This window comes from Molothrus aeneus, chromosome 1, assembly GCF_037042795.1.
Source record: "Molothrus aeneus isolate 106 chromosome 1, BPBGC_Maene_1.0, whole genome shotgun sequence".
Lineage (NCBI taxonomy): Eukaryota > Metazoa > Chordata > Aves > Passeriformes > Icteridae > Molothrus > Molothrus aeneus.
This window is the reverse complement of record NC_089646.1, coordinates 23,762,340-23,785,792: the sequence shown is the minus strand read 5'-3', so window position 1 is coordinate 23,785,792 and position 23,453 is coordinate 23,762,340. Positions and strand designations below refer to the sequence as shown.

The 23,453-nt window shown below is 38.0% G+C and overlaps 1 protein-coding gene across 4 annotated transcripts in view; it reads right to left on the bottom strand.

The window, feature by feature from the left end:
- Positions 1–23,453, bottom strand: part of ANKIB1 (ankyrin repeat and IBR domain containing 1) — an 88,752-nt gene that overhangs the window by 50,534 nt on the left and 14,765 nt on the right. For all 4 annotated transcript variants that reach the window (XM_066553307.1, XM_066553333.1, XM_066553324.1 and 1 more), the window contains exon 2: positions 5,416–5,681. In XM_066553307.1, the coding sequence (XP_066409404.1) occupies positions 5,416–5,603 (188 nt within the window). In that variant the 5' untranslated portion in view covers positions 5,604–5,681. The remainder of the gene's footprint in view (positions 1–5,415; positions 5,682–23,453) is intronic.

Here is a 23,453-nt window from a genome sequence, read left to right as displayed (position 1 = left end):
TTAATAACCCCACATTTTCCCCATTTGCCCTTATTGGACAAAGAGTTGCTATCAACCTTATTAGTTTTCTTTTGCTCACATTTATATCAGAAGTACTGTTAGGAAAGCAATTTAAAAAGGAACACTAGACTTACTGTCAAAGCATTGAATAGATGTTCAGAAATTTAATAAAGAAAAAAGATGAATTTTAGCATCTTTCTGAAGATTTCAGCATGAATCATTTAGATCTATTTGCATCTCAAAGTTTAAATATTTACAGAACTTCTGTCTGTCAAAACAGTGAAGTAGCCTCTTTTCAATTTCCATCTCCAGAAAAAAAACAATATCAAAAATTCAGAGCAGCTTCAACCTTATCAGAAAACAAGCAACTACAGCACTTCTCTAAAGCCAGATGACCGGCAAAGAACGGGGTTTTCATCAATACTTTTCCTTAACATCTATTTTTGCAGCATAAAAATCCTCTAAACTTCAGAGAAATCTTGTTCTGAAAACAGTCTACACACATGTCCCTCAAAATAATCCAAATCTAATTTTCAACAAGACTGCAAATGGATGAAAAGCCAACAAAACCTGGCATGGGAAGAGACATTCCTGAATGTGCTCTGACGAATGCAGCATTCCCTATGGGGTCAACAAGTTTTCTGGCAAATTCATCCTTCATAACATGCTGGAAATATCAGCATACATTTTTTGATTGCATTACAATTGCTTGGACCAGTCTTCACTGAAACCTCTTTAACAGGCAGAACAGAGGGGGGACTGTAGCTGAAATTGCAAGATATGCATAGCCTAGAGGAAACCACCACTATTTTGATGTTCTGTCATTCTTCTGAAGTGAAACTTACTTCCCAAATTATAGCAGTGAAACAAGAGATATTCCCTATGAACAAATCCCAGGCACATTTACCAACATTTCTCTCTGACTGGCTTAGCTATGCTTTCATTGCCAGAGTTGCTTGACCACTATTACTGAATGGCAGACATCAAGAATGTTAAGAGAAGTGGGTTTGGGTTTGATTTTTTTTTCTTTAGTTTCAGAATCACCTCAATTTCCAGAATCTCTGTAACAAGAAAGTCTTGTTTTTCTTGTTCTAGGAAAAAATCAGCTTTGTAAACCTGTCCTGTCTCCCCAGAGTTCCATGTTTCTGTCATCTCCTCCTCCCTCCTCTTCAGGCCAGGACCAGCAGCCACTGCTACAACAATCCACTTTTGGCTTGAATACCCACAAAGTGCTCAGATATAGCACTATGAAACACACAATGAGGAAAATCTGTCACTGGTCCAAAAAGCTTCCCAGCAAAGCTGCAAAACTGAAAGTCACACCACATATATTGCAAAATGACAGTTTATCTAAGGGGTTTTTTTTCCTTTCAACGTCAAGCAAGTCCTCGTGATTTCCAGTCACTCCATCTCAAGCAGCCTCTGAAAAGTCTGTTCTCTTGTCATAGCTCAGAGTGCTTCACCAAAAGCCAGACTCTAGTGAGTAACTTTCCACATTGATAGCAATTCTTTCAAACTAAGCAGTCAGATGGTCTAAAACGTCCCTTAGGCAAAAAAGAAAAACAGAAAGCCTGAGGGCATTGGATGTGCTTGATCATCTGAAGACTGCCTTTTCTAAAGAAAACATGTTTCCAGTGTGCTTTGCCTGTAATATTTTTATACACATTTGGGGAGTGAAATTTAAACTATCTTCTGAAATATGAATCTTCTGTCAAGACCTTAATTCATAGGGAAACAGGATAAATGTTTGTAGTGGGATGAGACCAGTGTGGATGTTGTGTAAAGCTCTCAGAATTCCTGTGTGGGGTGCTTCATGAACTGCTCCAGTGTGGGTTCCTCCACAGGGTACAGTCCTTCAGAAACACACAGCAGCAGTGTGGGTCCCCACAGGCTCACAGGTCCTGCCAGAAATCCTGCATTTGTGTGGGCTGCTCTCCACAGGCTGTGCAGCTCCTGCCTGGAGCCTGATCCAGCATGGGCTCTCCATGGGCTGCAGGCTCCTTCAGGGCACATCCACCTGTTCTGCTGTGGGGTCCTCCAGGGGCTGTGGGTGCCTCTCTGCTCCCCATGGATGTGCAGGGGCTGTGGGAGGACATCCAGCCTCAGCACAGCCTGCACCATGGGCTGCAGAGGAATCTGCTCCAGTGCCTGGAGCACCTCCTACCCCTCCTTCTCTGGCCTGGGCTCTCTGCAGGGCTGTTTCCCTCACATTTTTTTCACTCCTCTCTCACAGAAGCTGTGCAGCATTTTTCATCCTTTCCTAAGTATGCAGAGGTACCACCAGCATCACCAGTCTCAGCTTTGGCCAGGGGTGGGGCAGGTTTGGAGCTGGCAGACACCAACTGTGCCTGGTGTGGGGCACTCTGTTCTCTTCTCACAGATGCCATCCTCACAGCCCCCTGCTACCAAAACCTTGCCCCATGAACCCAGGACAATGCCCTTCTGCCAGCTCCTCTGACAGGTGCCACAGATGGGGGCTGAGGGTTATCCTGTGCCAGCCTTGGGGCTCCTCTCTGCTGATGAGCTTACTGGCCTGAGATCAAGTCTTCGAAAATTCTTGTTTGAGCTAATTAGCTGTGGTCAGCAACTTTTGGGTTTTAAACATTAAATGCTATGTTAAAACAAACTGGTATGTCAGGTAAACATTATTCAGGGCTGCAGACCAAGTTATACATTAATGGAATGTTGACTATGTTTTGGTTTTTATTTCAACATTCCTAGTATACTAAAGTTTCCTATGATACTCATTAAAATGATCAAGAAATGATCCTAGCATTTTAACAAAATCTTGCTGGATCTTGTGAAAAGAAATTAACAGCAAATTTTCAAATTTTTACATCTTGATCCTGTTTCTGGGCTGTAAATATTGGATGAAAAGTGCAGCAGCCAGATGACTCAGATACTTGCTGCATAATAACTGAGCAGCTCGAAACCATTGAGAAATTTTTGTTGGCTTAAGTTTCTGCCAGTAGACTTCATGCTGGATTAAGTCAAGTTTGTGCAGGTTGGCAGTTTTGCTTTGTGACCCTTTCACCTCTTCTCCAGCTTCTTGGTTCTTTCCTTCTGAGATCACAGCAGCAGGATGTCCCCAAGTCCCTTTCACTGCAAACTTGGTGCCTCTGCTTTCACTGTGCCTTTGGCCAGTCACACCACCCTCAGCACTGCCAGATAGGGTATTTCTAAACATCCCAAAATATCTCTCTCAATGCATTCTGTAATGCAAAAGGTGTACCAGCAACTGCATCACACTACTCTATTTTGAGATAATCTCACACAGTAAACTGTAAACACGTCAGTTCATATCCACCCACAATAATACTATTGCCTATAATGAAAAACTGAATTATATGGTGTGCATGCAAGTAAATGCTACAGCTTGCAGGTTGTGGTGCTACAGATTTCCCAGTATTTAAAATGTTTTATGAAAAGATAAACAAAAAATATTATACTACTATGGACGTCTCATAATTGTAAATTTCTCTCAAAATACAAAGAAATTAGAATTAATTTATATTTAGGCACTGAACTTTATCAGTACACCAAAGCACTCCTTTCAAAAATCAGCTCATTTAACCCCTGACATATGCAGGACTTTCTGCATCAAAAAGAAGCAGCTTAACTCCAAAGCACTTGTGCCCTTTCTGCTATCAACTTAGCAAACAGACACACTGTAAGGCTTATATTTATTCACTTTTACTACTTTATTTAGATAAAAAGATAAACATTTATGTGTAGCACATCTTAAAGAGAAGCCCTTAGAAAGACATCAGAAAAATTAAAAATAAAAAAACTTCAGTAAATTGTTCCTCACAAGTGCTACAATTCTAACAGTCTGGGTTTACAGAACCAGACTCCAGCAGATAAAGGCACCTACCTCATGTTTGGGGACAAAAAATGTATTACAAACCCTTGATTCAAACAAGGTAAAAGAATGATTCTTTTGATCATTAGTTTGCAAAGTGTGAAAAAAAAAAAGTTCTCCTGTGAGACTTAGATGTTGAAGGTCCTATGTAGCTAGTAGCACAATGGCATTTCTAAAAGACTTTTTAGAGTCTTAAAAAAAAATTAAAAATTAAAAAAAATACAAAGCAGTTATTTGAGACTCCATCATAATGATGCAATATGAATTAACTGACGCACTGCTCAGAAGTCAGTAATTATGACTATTTCTTTTCATATGAGCAATTTCATGTGTCCTTGTTGTCTCAATGAGGCTATAATTTCTTAAGACCTATTTTCTTGAGAGAAATCTGAAAATCTCAGAGGAAAAAAATCATATGGAAAGTGTAAGTAAAAACTGGGCACTATTAAAAAAATATATTCATGTTAGTTAACTCTTTTCTATAATTCAGGAATAAGGAATGAGAGGAAAAATAAACAAAAAAGTTTCAGTGATGAAATGAAAACAAATTAAAAATAGAAATACAGAATACATAGGGAAGAAGAGAAAAATATTTAGCCAAAATTGAAGTAAATTAGAAATTATAAAATAAAAATCTGATGAATCTAGAACACTGAGGAAAAATTTATGGTGAGAGGCCAGAAAGCTAGTAAAGTTACAGCATACAAGGTAAAAACAAGGCTTATGAATACTACAGGCCCATTTAGACATAAACACAAAAATGAAAAGAATATTACCAATAACACAGTTTAGTATTTCTTTTGGTTCTGTTTCCTAATATGAAGAAGAGGATATTTATGAAATTCTCTCTAATAATGCTTACTGAAGAAGAGGTTTAGCAATGTCTGCCTGGTACTACCTTCACAAAATACTAGATGAGAATAGCTTGTGTCTGCAATGTCTGGAGATGGGTAAGATGTTAATCTTTAATTGATCTTAGAGCACTGACAAAAATACAAAATAATGGAAATAGCTAATATAAGGGATTGCTGTTCATGTTGACTGCAGCAACAATAAACTTACTCATTATCAAGATATTAATGTTCACTATTATTATACAACTCAAAAAATAACAGCTGCCTGAATAACACAAGAATAAATCTATATTGTACTATCTAGAAGTAGTTACACTCAGTGTAATATCCACAAAGCTTTGCAAACAGATTATTTAAAGACAGGAAAACACATCAAGAATGGTGGAACAGTCACTATTTTCAAAGAACAATAATATAGGAGTCTTAAGGAAACAAGCTAAAACTGCCCAAGACTAATTTTACAAGAAAGGAACAGATATTGAAATAAAATTAAAGACTGTTTATCAGCCTGTGATTACAGAATAATTTGCCTGTTTTCTATTACTACTCGAACTTGTTACAAATTCTGTCTGTGCAACACACACATGCACGTACATGTGTACACCTATGCACACACACACCAGGTGTTTATAACCTGGCTGACACTTGCATTTTCAGGTCAGTTTTTCACAGCCAAGCCAAATTTCAAATGCTGCTTACCCCAGGATACGATTCATTCCATGCCTAGCAGCATAATGGAGCGGAGTATTGTGCTGATACGTTTCTCCATAAGAAGTATTTGGGTCAAGAGTTTCTTTGAGTTGAGGGTTGCTCTCATAGATTTGGCAGGCCAAGTTTTCATCTCCATTTATAAGAGCTTTGCGGAATTTGGTGGTTGTATTTCCCATGTTGCTGTCCTAGCTATCAATGGCACTTCCTTTCCCCTTCATCCACTTGTTGTACGGTTCTGTAACATGCTTCACAGCCTAAAAAAGACAAAAAACATTCCAGTTATTCTGTAAAATACTTTTTCCTAGATGAAAAGAAAGAATGCAGAGCACTGTAAATAGACAGGTGAAGAAGAAGTACATAGGGCCTATGTACTTCTCCTCATGAATGGCTAAAATCTTTCTAGGTAATGCACACCAATTCCCAATTCTTCACAGATCATTTCCCTGATAAATTGTGGATCTCCCTCCCTCTGCAAATATCTTCACTACCTACACTCTTTAAACCTATGGAAAAGAAATGGCTGATATTGACCTGTATTAGAAGACTGGCATGAACACTGAATTTCCATGAATGAGAAATGAATTAAAAATTAGATGTTACTTCAAAAACAGAATAAATCTAAAGCAAAATTCTTACACAAGGAAGAAAAATTCTTCAAAAATATGCAATAAAGCAGACATTAGTTTAACTTTTAATTAAAGAAAATCATATTAAAATATGCTTGAAGCACCTGAGCTTGTATAGGTGGATGTACACAGCACCCTTCTGTGCCAGTAAGATGAATGCCCATGAACTCAGGAATTACCATGGCCTCATCTTAACAGCTCTGCTAAGCAGACTCTTTTAAACACCTAGCCCCTTACACTTAGATCTGCAATGAATGGGTCCACACAACATCTGGCATTTGTACTGGCACAAACCAACTGCACCTTACAGTAGTCTGAAGTACTTTCCAGCTGCTGTGCTCCCCAGCCTCTCACCTTTACCTGATGGAGGCACCAAGCAGATCAAGCTGCAAAAAGACAGGGCAGAGAGAGCATCTCTGCTCATGACACAGGACAGCAGGAGCTTATCTGGATGTGCAGCTGCAGAGAGCACATGTTGGTTTATGTCTGGGCACAGACAGGGGAGTCAGCACCGGCTGCAGCTGGTAGCACAGTGAACCTTCTAGGAGGTCCCTTTTGAGCATGAGTCATCCCATCCACACTGCTCCATGCCAGACCTTTCACCCCACAAAGCACACACAGGGATCCAAATATGCCAGGCATAGCAGGTTAGGGGATTGAGACTATGTTGTGCACATAAAATCAGACAGGGAGGAGCTGCCCAGTACCTTAAATTCAACTTGCTGGGACTATCTCAGAGCTACTATTTCTACACTGGCTTTCCAACACAGTTACTGGTGCCTCTCCAGCCTCGTAGACGGACAAAACAGAGGAATCCAAGGGATCTAGAGCTGCAGAGAATCCAAGGGAATCAGGATGCTGATAAAATTTACACTAAAAGCAGTTGAGGAAGCCTGATGAACAGCTGCAGTGACACTTTTGTTTCCCCAGAGCTGTTGTCACCAGTCGCCTCATCAGCATGGTCAGGTCTGTTCAAGAAGGAGGGAGGTGGCCTTGGTGGCCTTCATTTTAATCCTTTGTCCTACAACATTTTGGTAAGGCAACCCTTATTTTGAGCTGTTGTGAGGTAGCAATGACTCTGCTGTAGCAGCTGTCTCCATGTACTAAACATGTTGTCTGAGACCAGAGTCACCTAAAGAAGAACCGAGTAGGCACTCATCCAAATGCAAATGGACATCCTTCATATTTCTAGTTGTATCCACAAACCAAAACCTAGATTATTCAATCACACTACAGATTCTGCAGTATCCTGTCATTGACTTATTTTAAAATATAAACATGCAGGTACTACACAGATATAATATTTATATTCTTCAAGAAAGTCACTGCATGTTGACATTACTATGTCACAACTCTCAGTGCCATAAATTAATGTGCTTTCAGATGCAAAACTAGATGCATTACTCTACATACTGGGTAGTTTCAGGCTTTAGTCTATAAACCCTTTAGTCTATGAAGAAAAGTTCTACACTTTTATTTTTATAACATTCAACAGTCAGGATCACAGGAATAACTTGAAAGAATGATTTCACTTAAGTTTAACAAGATTAGTTTGTGGTACTGTATTATCTGTCAATCCCTATCTACCACCAGTAGCTCTCAAGACTATAAACTAAATTAATGAGAACAAAGGCCTAAAAGATATCAGAATCACCATGGAAATCAATAATGAAGATCCCACTAATGGCTGTAACACTAAGAAAAGCAAAAATCATTTGAAATTAGAACGTAACGGCACTGATTTCCATGCATTTATTTCTGGAAATTAGCACACAGATAACTTGCATCAGCTGCATAACATGCCGCTTCTTGCCCAAACTGGAACATTAAACAAACCTGGGTAGGGATAAATGAGAACACTGAGAGTGGAAGGAGATAAGATGGTGCCTCCAGGCACCTGAGAGAAATCTGGGACAGGGTGGTTCTGTTGAGATGTGAAGATGAGATCTGAATGGATTTAGGCAGGGGCATGGAAATGCATGGGAGAAGTGAGGGTCTCTATGGGGTGAGCTAAAAAGCTCAAGTCATTTTTGTGCATAAAAGGCAAAAATTATTAATTCTTTTGTACACTGAATAAACTTTATTTACTTTTGATGCAGTATGGATATATTAGCATGTTGGACTGTCATCAGTGACTACTAATATAAAAGATGTAGGCACATTGCTTGGACTATTATGTACATTATCATGTCATCCAGAAATTTTAGGAATTTGCAGACTGCACCATGTAAGTCACTGAAAACAGCACTGACATCTGCTTTCTTTAAAAAAGCTGACAGCCTATGCGTCCAATAAAGGGCTAAATATGACAAAGACATAATACAGAAAGGTGAATGAAATTGAAAGAGTAAAAAACTTGTTTGTATAAAAGGATCAGACTCCAAGGGAACTGAATCTCAGCCAAAGGAAAGGGAGAATTTTAAGAAGGATTATGAGACAGAGCTATGATATGGCTTTGAAAAGACACAAGTGAACTCCAACACAAAACCAAGAATGAATGCAGAGGTATTGAAAATTTAGCAAAGGCTAATGTAAATATAGCCATCACATTATCAAAATAAAATGAAAGATGATAGAATGGGGATAGTCAATGAAGGCCCTTCAGGTGATGGCAAACAGTTTATATTTAATGTGATAGCAAGAAACTGATCTCTGGAAGAATGGAAGGAGAGAAGTGACAGGTCAAAATTAATCCAGAAAACGATTCTCTACTTAAAACACATGATGTGATAAACTACATAAATGTCTGTCACCTTCATACAGTATCCACAAAATTTTTAATTTTTAACACTACAATAAGCACTATTAGCCTTTTATGCTTTGGAAATTTGGTGGGGCACACAGTAGTATTTTTTGTTTTCTGAACTGTGATTAAACAGGTCAGCAGAAACACAGAAAGACAAGGGAGAAGCTGTCTCTGTACCCTGGCTCTAACAGTTGGCTCCCAGCACGCTTGGAAGTCCAGAAGAAAGAAAGATGTGACAGCTGCTGCCTCTCTCAAGCTGCTGTAGTTGATGAGTGCCCTTCTGTAAAATATTCAAGATCTGCCCATTTACAGTCATCAGTTCATCTTTCAGCAAAGAGCCCCCCTGCATCCACCACCAAAGCAGCCTCTGCCTCAACTGAAGGAGAAAAAGGACAAAATGTCAGCTGATGCAACAAAATTCTGACCTGAGAATGGCTGAAAGGGGCCCTGTCTGATGCCTTTTAGTGTAGTTATCTATCTTTCATGAAGAGGTTCCAACCTGTTACATTCTCAGAGAACAGAAAGTTAATGAGCAAAGATGGAACCAGACATTCAGGGAAAGGAAACTTGGTTCACGTTTTCAGTCTGTCATTTTGTGGTTTTAGAGGTGAAGGGCATATAACACATACATTGCCTCTGACACAGGTGGCAGGGAAGTGTCTGGAAGGTTATCAGCCAGTCAGCCTCAGAGACCTGGAGAGCTGAACTCAGGTGTTGTTAAAGCAGTTTCAGCAGCTCCTGGGCTCACATGGGTAGTGTGCAGTATCAGTGTCACTGGTCTTGCTTCCCTCTTTGTATAAACCCTGCATTTAAAATTCTTAGGCTATTTTTTAGTGTCCACATCACAGTGGGAAAAAATGACCACACAAAAAAGAAAATTTTCTAATATTTTATCTAAATAAAATGAGACTTGAATAGAATTTTACAGGACAAATACAAGATTATATTTTCGGTAGGGAGATCTATTCACTGAATTGTCAAGCTCTCAAGTGCTAACAGAAAGACTCTATCATGGCCTTTAGCATAACCTTCTATCATTTATCATAACCACAAACATCATTTTACACCAAAGAACTCAGGAAAAACTAAATGTAATGTTTGAAAAATATTTCCCATATTAGTTCTGAATTCCAAACATCAAGTTCTAATTTTGAGAGTATATTTATTACTGTATTGCCAAATAGAAGTTCCAGCCTAACAAAACCCAAAAACCACCCTAAAGTGTTAGGGAAGATTCATATAAACTCCATCGGGGCCATCACATTTCTCTGCCTTAGCAAAGAACAGTAATTTCTATGGCTTATTAGCAACACTTGGTGTCACAGCTCTATAAAAATTTAACAAAGAGATAGCCACTCTTATAGGAGCTTGACAATTGAGTACAAGATGATAAAAGTGGATAAAGAAAGACATGAGTAGAGCAAGGAAGCAATGAGATTCTGAGGGCAGCTGCCCAGTTACTATTGATTTTTCCATGGGCATCATCATAGAAGTGAGTCTGAAGAAGAACAGCAATGACATCATAGGATTTTAGAAGGAGTTCTTCCTTTCTAGGTGCTTGCTAGAAATTTGTCAAAAATAGTAAAATATTGTATAAGGGGGATCAGGTAATTATTTTGGAAACATCATACATCTAGCACTCATTTAGGAACCACATATTGAACACAAAAGTCTTTCATGACACTCCATATCTTTTCTCAATTTACATTTTAATTGCTTTAATACTAAAACAGAATTTCTTACTGAATGGAGGACTGGCACGTGTTGATACAGCAGCTGTTCTAAACCTTAGGAAATGAAAAAAAGGGAGACAGACTGTACTGCATCACACTACTTAGAAAATCTATCAAAACCAGTAACAAAATACTCAGGTTTAACAATGAGAAGAAAATTCTATATATTTCTTGCACCAAAAAAACCTAGTGTTTATATAATGAGCAATGATCAGGATTGAAGCGAATAATCATGTGCAACTTTTTTTTTTTTACATGTAACACTTCATAATTACACAGCTTAACCTTAAAAAGTTTAAGAACAATTTGCAGATTTAAAACCTTAAAAACTACTTCTTTAGTAGTTTGTCATGTAAACTAAAAGAATATTCTTCTGAAAAAGCTAAGTGAGCCAAGATCAAAGACTACGTAGCTCCTCATACTTAAATCTTAATATTATTAAAATATAATATGTTAAATAAAATTAGTGTATATTACATGGCTTCTAAACCCTTCAAAAGACAAGTGATAACAAATTAGTAAAAATTTGAAAAAGGATAAAAAGATATCAAACATACTTGTTTTTACCTGGCTTTTGATGAAACTATGAAATACTTTGAAATTGTATTCTAAAAGCATCTTCTGTTTCAAGCACAGTTAGCTCAAAAGGTAGCTATTTTATTTGCTTTGGATACACAGTTAAACAGCTCATTTTTAAAAGCTGAGTTTCTAAACTGTTTACTGCAGAGTCTGTCCTACATTATAAATAATATTTTTTGCAGAAGGGAACCACAAACAACTTCATGGTTTAGGAGAAAGCCTCATGACCTGTATGCTTAGGATGAGTGTCACATTATGATGTTGATAATTTTAATCCTCACTTCTGGGACAGACTAACACAAATAAAGCAAGTCAAAAGTTATGTTCAAGAACTGCCAGAGTACCAGGCTGTCGCCCAGAAACAGCAGAGAAAGCCCTCAGTAGAGCTCTTCTTCCTCTCTTAAAAAGTTTAAAAAAACTTCCCCTCTACACAAAGTTTTAAAAAGAAAAAAAGAAATCTCACTTTACCAAGAAGACAAAACTAAGAACGAAGCACTCAAATGTACATGCCTATTTTACATATGGATGGCACAGATGCCTGTAATTAAGATGCAGCAGAAAAGGCTAAATCTAATTTTTACATGTTTATAGTCAAGATTTAAGATTTGTCAAATTTTAATTAATTACAAATTGTTCTCTCTGGATACCTGTATCTGGGACAACTTTTCTGCAAAGTCTGGTAACAAATGCACTTGTAAAGCTTGAGAACTGGTTATATAAAAGACTGGTGGTGTTTAGGGTTTTTTTTTTCACACACTGAAATATGCTAAGGTTTGTGCCAAAAGTTCTAAGTCATCAACAGGAAATAATGAAAGTGTCTCTGCCACTTTAAACCTCTGTGAATAGGACTTAACATTATCAAACTCTTGTTACATTTTACACATCAAAATGCAGAAAAAAAAATAATTGCTATGCCAACATCTCACCCTTCATACAATGATCACCAATATAACATTCTCTATGCTTTAAATACCAAGGTTGAAAAGTGGCAAAAATGTTGAGAGTTGACTTGAATAAAACATAGTGTGGGCTAGTGAGAGAATTAATTATTTCCTCATTTATATGCTTGTGGGATAGAGAGTCTAGCAACTTAGGTTACAATCTCTTTATGCTAGCATATGTACCCACAAGTTGAAGGTTAAAATTATTGCTCAATTTAGTAATTTGAGACTCTGGCTTACTGACTCAGCCATAAAGACTTTCATCCAGGTGGAGTATTTTCTTTCAGACACGCTTCTTTCACAACTGTAGTTTGTGGAGTAAAAAGGATTTTAAGAATGGCTTTGGTTTTCTTTGCACTGTTGCATTTAAAGGGATGCAACTGGGCCAGCTGCAGCATTGACTAGAAGCAGTTTAATAAAAAAATGTTTAGATGTAGCTGAAGTAATAGCTACATTAATTTTAACTGTGCTGTCTACAATACTTGCATTCATCATTTTAATGAAATGTGGTAAATCCACTGTGTTTTAGGTAAAAACATACATGTCAGGAGAGATAAGATACTATGCAGCCAAACCAAAGGTACATTGTGATAGCTGGACAAAAACTGCATTCCTGCAGGTAGTCAGGGAGAAAAAATCCAGAAGCACAAGTTAAAAGGAGCAATCTGTTGTGGTGTATACTTTTTTTTCCCCTTTAGTGAACAGCAATTCAGTAGGATGGAACAAAAGAATCATCATTCTATAATTATGCTCTGGAACATCCATTGGCCTCACCTGTAATTGTGAATTAATTTCAAAATTCTTTCCAGGGTCTCATGTCTGTAGAAATTTTTTTAAAAAACAACAACAAAACCCTCAAAGTTCCGTGAAATTCAGGTAACACTTTGGAGTTGTTCCCAATGCAAGTGTCTGTCACGGCCTTAATAATTTAATTATTAATTAAAATTATTAGTAATTTAATTTGCTGTACTTTAGTCAGTGATATGAGAGAAATCAGAATCATAGAACATTTTGAGTTGGAAAGGACCCACAAGGATCATCGAGGTCCAATCCCAGGCCTGCACAGGACAATCTAAGGACTCATACCATGTACCTAAGAGTGTTGTCCAAAAGTTTCTTGACTCTGTCAGGCTTGGTGCCATGACCACTCCCTGGAAGTGTGTTCCAGTGCTCAACCACCCTCCAGGTGAAGATATTCTTAATGGTATTTTTAGGTTCCAGGCATAAAATACAGCAGAACTTTTTTAGGGCTAGCTCTTCAATCTTTAGGTTATGTAGACTACTCAAATCTAAAATCTTAAAGAATTGTACCTAGTCTACCAACACTAGGACCCTAAGCCCTTCTCTATCTAGATCAAAAGGTGAAGAAGCAGAAAAAGAAATGTTTGTTGTTTTATTAGATTAAGTCAGGCTACAGACAGTTCTGGCATTTCAATCCCAAGCACACTGTTTTAGTATAAAAAGCTCACTATAGACTGTTCCACTAACTAAAGTAACAGTACACTTTAGGTAAAGTGCATAAAAAAACCTGTCAGTTTATTAAGGATCTACAAAAGTGACTTTTGTGTTACAGGCCAATGCTGATAGCATCACTTTTCATCACAAAGAAGTGAACAAGTGTCACTCAGCACCTGTATAAAGAAGCAGCAGCAGCTGATGACTCACAGGACACTTAGCATCAGTGAGAAACTAAAGAATATGAACCAGAGACTGGTAATGTTCTTAAGCAGTGCAGCACCTCCCATGCTGGCAGCATGTGAACACACTCCAGTCACCGTAGTGCTTCTCTGGTTTCTCCCTACCCTCACACACACATCATGCCCAGAGGATGGGAACCTCTCTGCAAAAAACATCCAAACACACTTTGCTTAGCTGTGAGATGAGCTGAACTGAGCTGAGTTGCTGCTGAAGACAAATGTGTGTTCTCTCTGAAATCAGATTCAATAGTCAAAAACTACAGAGAAACCACCCACAAGAGTTACAAGGCAACAGTTCATAGAGCTGGGGACAGATGGGACTCACAGACTGATGCTGTATGGGGCAGAAAGTCTGAAGAAATTTGTATATTTCTGTCAGATTGATATGCCTAGAAAAAGTGAGAGTAAAGACAACCAGTCCTGGTACAGAGCACAGCCAGAACATGAAAGGAGGGATGAAGGTGGCAACATAAAGAACGACAGAAAACCTCATGGGAACTTGACTGATCAATCTCTCTAGGGTGCAATGTGCCTGGACCCTGGCCTTGACTGGGTCCAGGATGTATTTTTCAAGTTTGTTTGCTCACCTTAGCACAGGTAAACAAGTTTGAAACTGCATGAGGACTCAAAGCCAACCTTCTGGAGAACCTCTGGTAGAATATGGCCAGCCAAAAGCTTTAATACCAACTTCATTTTCAGTGGTGTTTAACTGAGAATTGAAAACAAAATTTACTGTCTGCAAGGCACATCCACAGAAAGTGAAACTAAACAGGATGGCAACATAGGGATGCTCATGAGGACACTCCACATTAAAATCTGAAAACCCCTTATACATTTAGAATCCTTGGCATCTTCCTGAAGCAGAAGTTTCTCAGTTTGAGGAAGCTGTTTCATATGCAAGAGTATCAGTTTGTAGGGTCATACCGGATCTTGTAAATATGAAAGAGGCCTGTATGGTAAATCATCAAATGCAAGGATAGCTACACAAGGTCAGGCACCTGCAATAAGACTGCACACAACAAACATCATTCCTTCCTAAAAGCATGCAGTCTCATTTGGAAATAATGACTATCTAAAGTTAATACGTTTCAACATAAAACCTACTGCTTTTATAATCAGTAATGTGTTTCAAATAAAATAAAAAGGTAAAGAAACAAATAAATCTAGATTTTTCAATGTCCAGTCTCAGAAAACATGCTGTATTGGAGAATGTCAGAGGAAAGCAACAATCACCTACACAACCACTGCCTTTTGGCTCATAAGAATACTACTGGGAGGACCGGTATTTTTTATGCAGATTCTATTTGTGATAGTTCCACAGGTTGCATGTTCTGAATAAAATAACCAACACTTACTGTATTTCCTCTATTATTACCCAGGTGACTTAAAGCACTGAAAAGAAGACTGCACACCATTTCAAGGAATATGCAATTTTGTCAGCGTTCCCTACTTACACTTAAGCAAGCTACACTTTGAAGACTAGACTAAATCTCTATTTAGCACAGTATATTAATAGCATTAATATCTATGGATGAAATTTTGTAAAATATACTCTGATTACATGAAAGGACTATCTGTTTCCATGTTTTCAAGTGAAGGTGAAGAAAGCACATTCAACTGTCTGAGACATTTGATGAGCATTGTTCACATATGTACTGGACCAGAAAGAAACACGCACGTACTTTCATTGTTTCCTGGAGGCATTCTTACGTGCTGGTTTTGTTCCTTGTAAAGCTAAATGACAATGTGACCCTGCTGATCTTTCAAAGAGATCTTGATTTTTTTTCAGATGAATGAACAAATCAATTTCCTTTTAACAAAGAGGTAATTTAACTCGTCAGCACTCCTTCAAAGCAATACATTCATTTAAGGTCTAAACACAGAATCTGGGAGATCATTGTGTGTCTAAAATGAGATGGATTCCTGTAACAAAGTATGTTTTCTACACAGCATTTAAGAAGCATTTTACAACATTTCTGAGAGACAACTTCAGGAACAATTTAACTCTTTTTAGTCCAAGCACCCTGCTTATCATGGTGCTGACTCCCCACAATCCCAAGAGTCATCCCTGCTAACTAAGAATGAGCCATTCAGGTAACTGCAGTGACAAGGATTGTCACTTGCATCTTATGTACACCAGAAAATTAGAACTGCAACTGCTGAACTTCTGATAAAATGTCTAATATACTCACTAGCAAAATTCTGACTTTGGCAGGGAAATGGCAAAAGACATATTGGATCTAATCTAAAATTAATTTAAACAAACATATAACTTGAAGAAGTATTTTTAACTTTTGCCAGAACACCTCTGCTGAAATATTTGGCTGTTTTTTCCAGTGCATACAAACAGTTTAACAATTTACATAAAGGCTATGGATAACAAAATTTAATTATAGTATGTCATATACAGTCTGTATTAAGGAAGATTATTCTTGACACCAGTGTAATTACAATGAAACACAACCTTGTTGTATAACGATTTTTGGCTTTAGGATGAGTATCAAGCCAAAGAAAACAGAAAGAGAATAAAGATTTTAAAGAAATCCAATATTACCTTAGCTTTAATCACAGAAGGGTTTGTACTGGAAAGAATCTTTAGAGATCAAAATATCCAACCTTTCTGTCCTGGGCAGGGACATCTTTCAGTAGACCAGGCAGCTCAAAGCCCTGTCCAATCATGGGGCATCCCCAACTTCGAAGAACCTGCTTCAGTGCCTTGCCACCCCCATCATAAAATATTTCTTATGTCCAATCCACACCTACTTCTTTCTATTTAAAGTCAATGCCTCTTGCCTTGCCAAAACTGGCCTTGGTAAAAAGCCTCTATCTTTTCACAAAACCCCCTTTAATTATTGAAATGCTGCAAGAAGGTCTCCCCAGAGCCTTCTCTACTCTGCTTCTGGGCTGAACAATCCCAAGCCTTCCAGCACTTCTTCATAGGAGAGGTATTTCAGGCCTCTGACCATTTTTGTGACAGTCCTCTGGACTCCCTCCAACAGGCCCATTCTTGTACTGGGGACCCCAGAGCTGGACACAGTGCTCCAAGTGGCATCTCAAAAGAGCAGAGCTGAACAGAGGGGGGTAACCTCCCCTGACCTGCTGGCCATGCAGTTCTATTACTTCTTTTATCAGTTCTCCTCCTAACATAATCAGCATACCTAGGGACTGATGCAGACACTATTACAATACAAATGACTGCTGTTCAGTGTAGAACTGTTACTGACCTTTCCCATGTAAGGCAAGGAACGGAAGAAGGAGAAATGCAAGGTACCAGAGTCACTTTTCAAAATCTTACCTACTTGGCATCAGAATTACATGAAACAGAATATTATACAGGCTTAATATTAGAAAGATTTTCAAGAACCAAAGTAGTTTTACCCAAGTGGTAAAATATTCATCATTTTAGTAGAGAAGTTCTTCAACTATTTCCATGAAGCTTTCACCTGAAGTAACTGTACAGACACTGGGATCATAAATAACTGTACAGACACGGTGCCTGATGCTTAGTGGAACTTTCCCTGTGATCACATCCAGGGGTCACGCTGAAGCCAGAGAAGACAGTAACAGCACTCATGCCATTTCTCCTATGCTCTCACTATTCCTGCTGGCAACCAGATAAGACAGTGGAAAAAGCAGCAGAAGTAACAAGCCTGGCTGAACTGCCAGGAGCAAGAAAAATGCAGGAAACAAAGGAAAACAGCAATAGGTTGAAAGGAGAAAAGGACTCTACACAACTTTCCTCATCCATGGGCCATTGTCATGTGAGACAAATAAGGCAGAACTAGTCGGTGTTTATTTTAACTAAAGGACATATTAATAATGGGCCCACACAAGTAGGTGAATTGTGATTATCCTGACCAAACATTCCTGATTCTGGCTTGGTTTTTATTTCTAGGAAAGAGCTGAGGCTGCATAAGTCTCTTATGAATATTTTTTTTCTGCTGAATCTTTCTAAGATTGAGGCTTATCAATACAATGCCCCCTCCAGTCAGGACAATGAAGTCTCCTTCAGAAACAAACAGAAATATAAACAAACAATATTACTACCCTTCCTGACATACAACCTTAAGGAAAAACAAATCTTACAATGTGCTTTAAAGTTAGTATTCATATGAAAAATCTAAGCCATAAGCAAAGAAAGTAGATGTTCCATGATAGAAATAAAAGATTTTTTTAATTTTAATTTTATTCATGCTTTTCACAGCTAATATTGCTGAGAAGTTTGGGAGCATCAGCTGGGAAGTTTTCTGCTCACTCCTGGCTGGCATAAACTTCAGCTAACATGCCCAAAGAATATTACAGAATCACAGATGCAGTATTTTTTTTTAAATAATTCTTTTAGAAGTCTTGTTCCGCTTATCTCTTACAGTCTTCTTAAATAGCAAAACTTTGATATAAACCCCATACTTTATATTCAGAACCACAACATCCAGGTCACCAGATTCTTACATCTTGTGTCTGCTGGAACATTTCACTATTGCATCCACTGTTTCAATTTCTTATTATGCCTGAAAACAAAAAACTCTCTGTTCATGCAGAAATGTGTCATAACAATAAAAGAGCATCTGTGCTCCAACAAATCCAGTGGCATTTGTACTGGCTAAGGCTAACCAGTTTGCAGTAAATTTTCATCTTAAATTATTGCAATACAATTGTAGAAAGCTAGGAATGGTTTTGTTTTACTGGTTTAGCACACAGACTACATCATACTTCACACAATCAGCCTATATAATCAAATTATTAATCCTTCAAAGTATTTTAACAGTTTTCCACTTTACCAGCAATTTTCAAAAGAGTGAATTAAACCAGATCCAGACATCTCTTTGGACACCATCCTGTGGTTATGCTAAAAGATAAAGGCAGGTAGACAAGGCTGTTCAAAGGTATCTGAGGCAAGATATAATCTCAGCCAGACTTGATGATCCAAAACTATTATGTCAAAGCAATGTCTGACCTAGGTAAATGGCTACTTGATACAGCAAAAGATAAAGATGTAGACCAGCAGATTCTAGATGAAAACTAGTGCCCAGATTTGTGAAACTGTCCATGATTTTCCAGAGAAGAAAGAGAGCAAGTTTTTAGGTACTGAGAAATAAAGAATCCTTGATGGCAGTAAGGACTCCTATCCCCTTACAATTTTCTAAGGGAAGAAATTTCTTTAGACCAGCAACTTAGTGATTGATCTTGTCCTGAAATCAAAATTCTCCATTCAACACTTTTATTTACTCATAAGTCTTCTTACTGTTTGCATCCACAGTGTCCAATGCTTAAAAAATTGTAATAGATTCTTGGAGCCAATGTGTTCTTGAGATTCTGAGTTCAATTGATTTTCAGTTTGGAAATTTGAAAAGTTACCTGGCAGAAAAAAAAAACAACCTAAAAAGTAAAACCTTTAACCTTTTATAGCTCCATGACACAAATTAAAAAAAGAAGGAATTACAAAAGTATGGAACAAGCCTTTACAAAACTAAAAAAGCAAAACCAACAGGTTTTTTTCAGCTCTGTAGATTTAGAAGGGCTGTGGCATAAATTAAAAATTAGCTCTGACAAAGACTGGTAAGAATCCTCTGCTGTTTTGGAAGTTATTTCAGACTGACTTGTAAAAATAAGTGTTAATCCTCCAAAATAAATCTGAATTTTGCTTAGGAATAAATATCTGTGACTCTAAATGAGGAAAAAGCTAGTTTATTCCTACTTTGAAAGAATTTGATTCCTAACAGCAATGCTGTTTCAAGACATTAGATAATGCAAGCTGAAAATTACTTTCATTATATACATACTCAAATGTTAGTAATGATAACTAGATAATCTAATTATCTCATTTACCGCTTCTACTCTTTATACGTCAACATTTTAATAATTAATACAATTTATTGTGCACTTTCACAAAACAGCTTAATATCTGGTTTGGAGCCAAATTTCTAATTGTTTTAGACCTCACAAATAAAAAATCAAACAGACAATATTTAACTGCAGTTCTTTTAAAAGTTTGTCGTTACTAATATATGCATTTTTATTTCCCATTTTGTTTTAAAGTATTGTAAACATAATAATGGCTATACTGGATCAGATAATTCCATGTCTTCTCATCTCATTCCTTGTCCAGAGCTAATAGCAGAGTGTACCAATGAAAAGTACAAAAACTGGGCAAGAACAGAGGGACACTTCTACACAACACTCTCCCAGTCTCCAGTAATTTACCACTTGACAAATTTTTGAGGTAGATATGCTAGGTTTATATTAATAATCTGTATTGCATTTTTCTTCCACTATGTTGTTCGAAACCTCTCCAAATCTATGGAAAATTTTAACAGACAGAGCATCCTGAAATTTCACAGCTTAATTATTCATTGTGAAGAAATATCTGGTTTTAACTGGCAATTTGTTATTTCATTTTAACTGTCTACAAGAACTAGAGGCAGACAGCAAAGAAACTTTCCGTATTTGCTCTCTCCATTCCACTTGCGATTTTAGAGATTTTCACCTTCTGTAGGTGATCACCCTTACATCATACCAATCTTTTGCTCTTTTACAGATTGATTAGCCCTAATTCTGAAGAAGTGGATTCTGTGCCATTTTTAGGATTATTTCTGCTTTTTCAGATGTATTTCCAATGCCTCTAACACCTTTTTAATTTAGGACATGCAAAATGAACGGATTCACATCACGGCAGCATAGCTTCTATTTTGACACTTCATTTACTTTTTTGGAGTGGTACTAAAGACTAAGCTAATTTTCTTCAGAGTTTTTAATATAACCTCGAGATCTTGTTTATGAACTGAAATAATTAAGAGGATAATACTCTATATAAATTTAGGACCCTTTTTTCCCCCCAGCCACATGAATCTTTCAGCTTCAGCTATATTGAGTTTTATATCCACCACTGTGTCTCATAAAATACTTTTGCAGTGAGCCCTGTTTGTAGTAATCACTAATTACATCTTTTCTATATTATTTATCCTCACATGCAACAGCAGAGGTTCTAGCACTGATCTATCTGGGACTCTATCAGTAACCTTCAACCACTGTGAAAGCTGTCTCTTCATTTCTGTCCATATCCATAACCATCTTTAAACCAGTCACTTCTGCATGCAATCGACCCTTGCTCTTTCCCAAAGCTGTTTGGATTGTTTAAGACTTCTAAGTAAGGGATCACGGGATACAACACTTGAAAATTCCACCAGGTTATATAAATGTATTTTGCCAACTTCTTTAAAGAATTTAAGTAAGTTTGTGAGATCAGACTTTCCATTATGATATTAGATTGACACATCCTCAGGACACCACATTTATTGACATGTCTGCTAATTGTTACATCATATTACATCATTTCTACTAATATTCCAGGAACAGCTTAAGGCATCTGTTGTCCAACAAGCCTGTCTTGGAATCTTTTAAAAATTGCATCATGTTAACACCTCTCCAGTAATCAGTCACAAAGTTAAGTTCTTAAGAGAGAGGCTAAATATGACAAAATGCAGGGGGCTGCACAGTTTTAATTAACAAAGAAAATAATATTCGCACTGAAAAAATAACCCAAAACAGAATTTTCACAGTTTCTCCCCAAGATTCAACACAGACTGTCAGTTATGAGATTAGACCTACAAAATCAGACTCTGGCTCTCATCACCAAGTACTTTGGCAAATGATCCTTGATTATGGGATGATGTCTGCTAATCTCCTTTTACCTTGCTAGAGGTTTCCAGCCAGAATGCAGGAAACCTCTAAAGTGCATTCAAAATATTTTTTACATTGAGATGGAATAGTGATATTCTGTCATTTAAGAACGCTGAATTATTTTAGACTTCCCTCCCCATTTTCTCATGAATGACCTCTTTCTCTGAGAAATGCTGAATTAATTATCAAGGAAAGACTATAGCTGGATGCTATGAAGGGGAGAGGAAAGCATAACCAGTCTTATGAGTCCTTCCTCTTACTCTGGCAATGTTCAAAGTATCACATATGCAGACCTTGCTTCTTTTTACTCCTCTCTACTTCACTGCAACAACAAATAAAATGAAACTTCCTCCCAAAACTGCCTCTCTTCCACCAATTTTATTGTTCCCAAGTGCTTCTGTAGTCTGTAAAGCTTGTCACCCTCTTTACTGCTCTTCACTTCATGTTTCCTGGGAAAGAACAAGGAGACACCTCACAGAAAACCCTTGCATAGCTGAAGCATACCTGAAAAATTTCATCAATTTTCCCAATATGAAGAAAATTTCTCTATTCAGAAACAGATTTAAGCATTCAATACTACTTACACAGTCAGAAAATATTTTACTTTTTATATTTTGAACCAGAACACTGCAATCTAAAAAAAGGGAATAATTATAAAAATATTTAGATTGTAATTGAGAGTTATGCTGGACTGTCACAGAACCAGATCACCTGAGGTACCAGATTCAAACCTGTTCAATCTCGGATTGCTAATGGTCACATGGTAATACTCCCCTCCTAAGCAAAAGCCTTTGGCTTGGTATCCAGTACCCAAGATTCTCTGATACCTTGCCCACGCATTGATCCTTGTGTATTGCCCAGATTTTGGTAGGATGTTTCTGGGGTTTTTCATGGAAAACTGCTGCCTTACCTTTTTTTACAGATGGCTACTGTGCCAGCAAGCAAACATTCTGAAAAGCAGCATTCACTAGACTTACATTCCCTTTGTTTCTAATACTGCTTGCTTAACACCACCAGCTACTATCAAAATACATAATGGGGAGTTCACACAGTTTATGTTCATGACTGCCTCTGGTCCATCCACATCTGCTTCACAGAGTTCCCAGAGTCATAAGACAAGAATGACTGAGAGTGCTGAAGCACAGCTACCTCACCCGTGGATCTGGTACTTCTGGTTAGGTAAGGTGACTTTTAGGACCTCTGTGTCCCTTATTTCCTGCTACATTAGACAGGGAGGTCCTGCAGAACAGAAAGATCCAGGTCACCCTCCTGAGACGGGAGGTGTCAGTGACACTGCACAGGAGCCTCTCAGCCAGCGCTATTTCCGAATGCCGCTCACAAAGTCACAGAGGACATCTGCACATGGGCTTTCCCTGCTGTGGTGGTGCTGCTGGGACTGGGACAGCATTCCCTTCCTGCTGCCTCCACAGCTAGGCATGCCTCCTCACAGAAGGGAAGACTTTAAAGTCTACCAAACCTGGCTGCAAAGCAGTGACAGCAGATATCCAGCCCAAGATGGTGCATGGCTACCTGAGACTATGGAATCCAGCCTGCTGATGTAGAAGAGCGAGTTTACTGCTGTCTGTAAAGTCACCGCGTCTCTTTTTCAGCTTGACAAGCCCATTCAGCCTCCTCTACCATGACTCATGAAGCAGTTCTTGCACAGCCTGACCTATGCTTAGGAAAAGTTCAATCATCAATCCAGCATTTACTAGTACTAGCAAACTTATATTTGGCTGTCTGAAAATGAGACAGAAATCCACTGGGGTGATGTCCAAGAATACACAGTTTGTTAAAAGAAAAATCCCACTGCCAGTTACAGAGATTTGCAGGAGGAAAGACAAGCAGTGGCAGACGAGACAGAAGCTGGGGGAACCAGCTGTATTAGTCTCAGCAGCTTGCAGAGCTGGGATGCTCAGGAACCCCTTGGTGACTGCCTTATGAAAAACCTGCTCCAGTGCCAATGTAACACACAGGCACTTATTTAAGAATAGTTCTTTCTGCTTGTAAAGTAAAAGGCACTACAA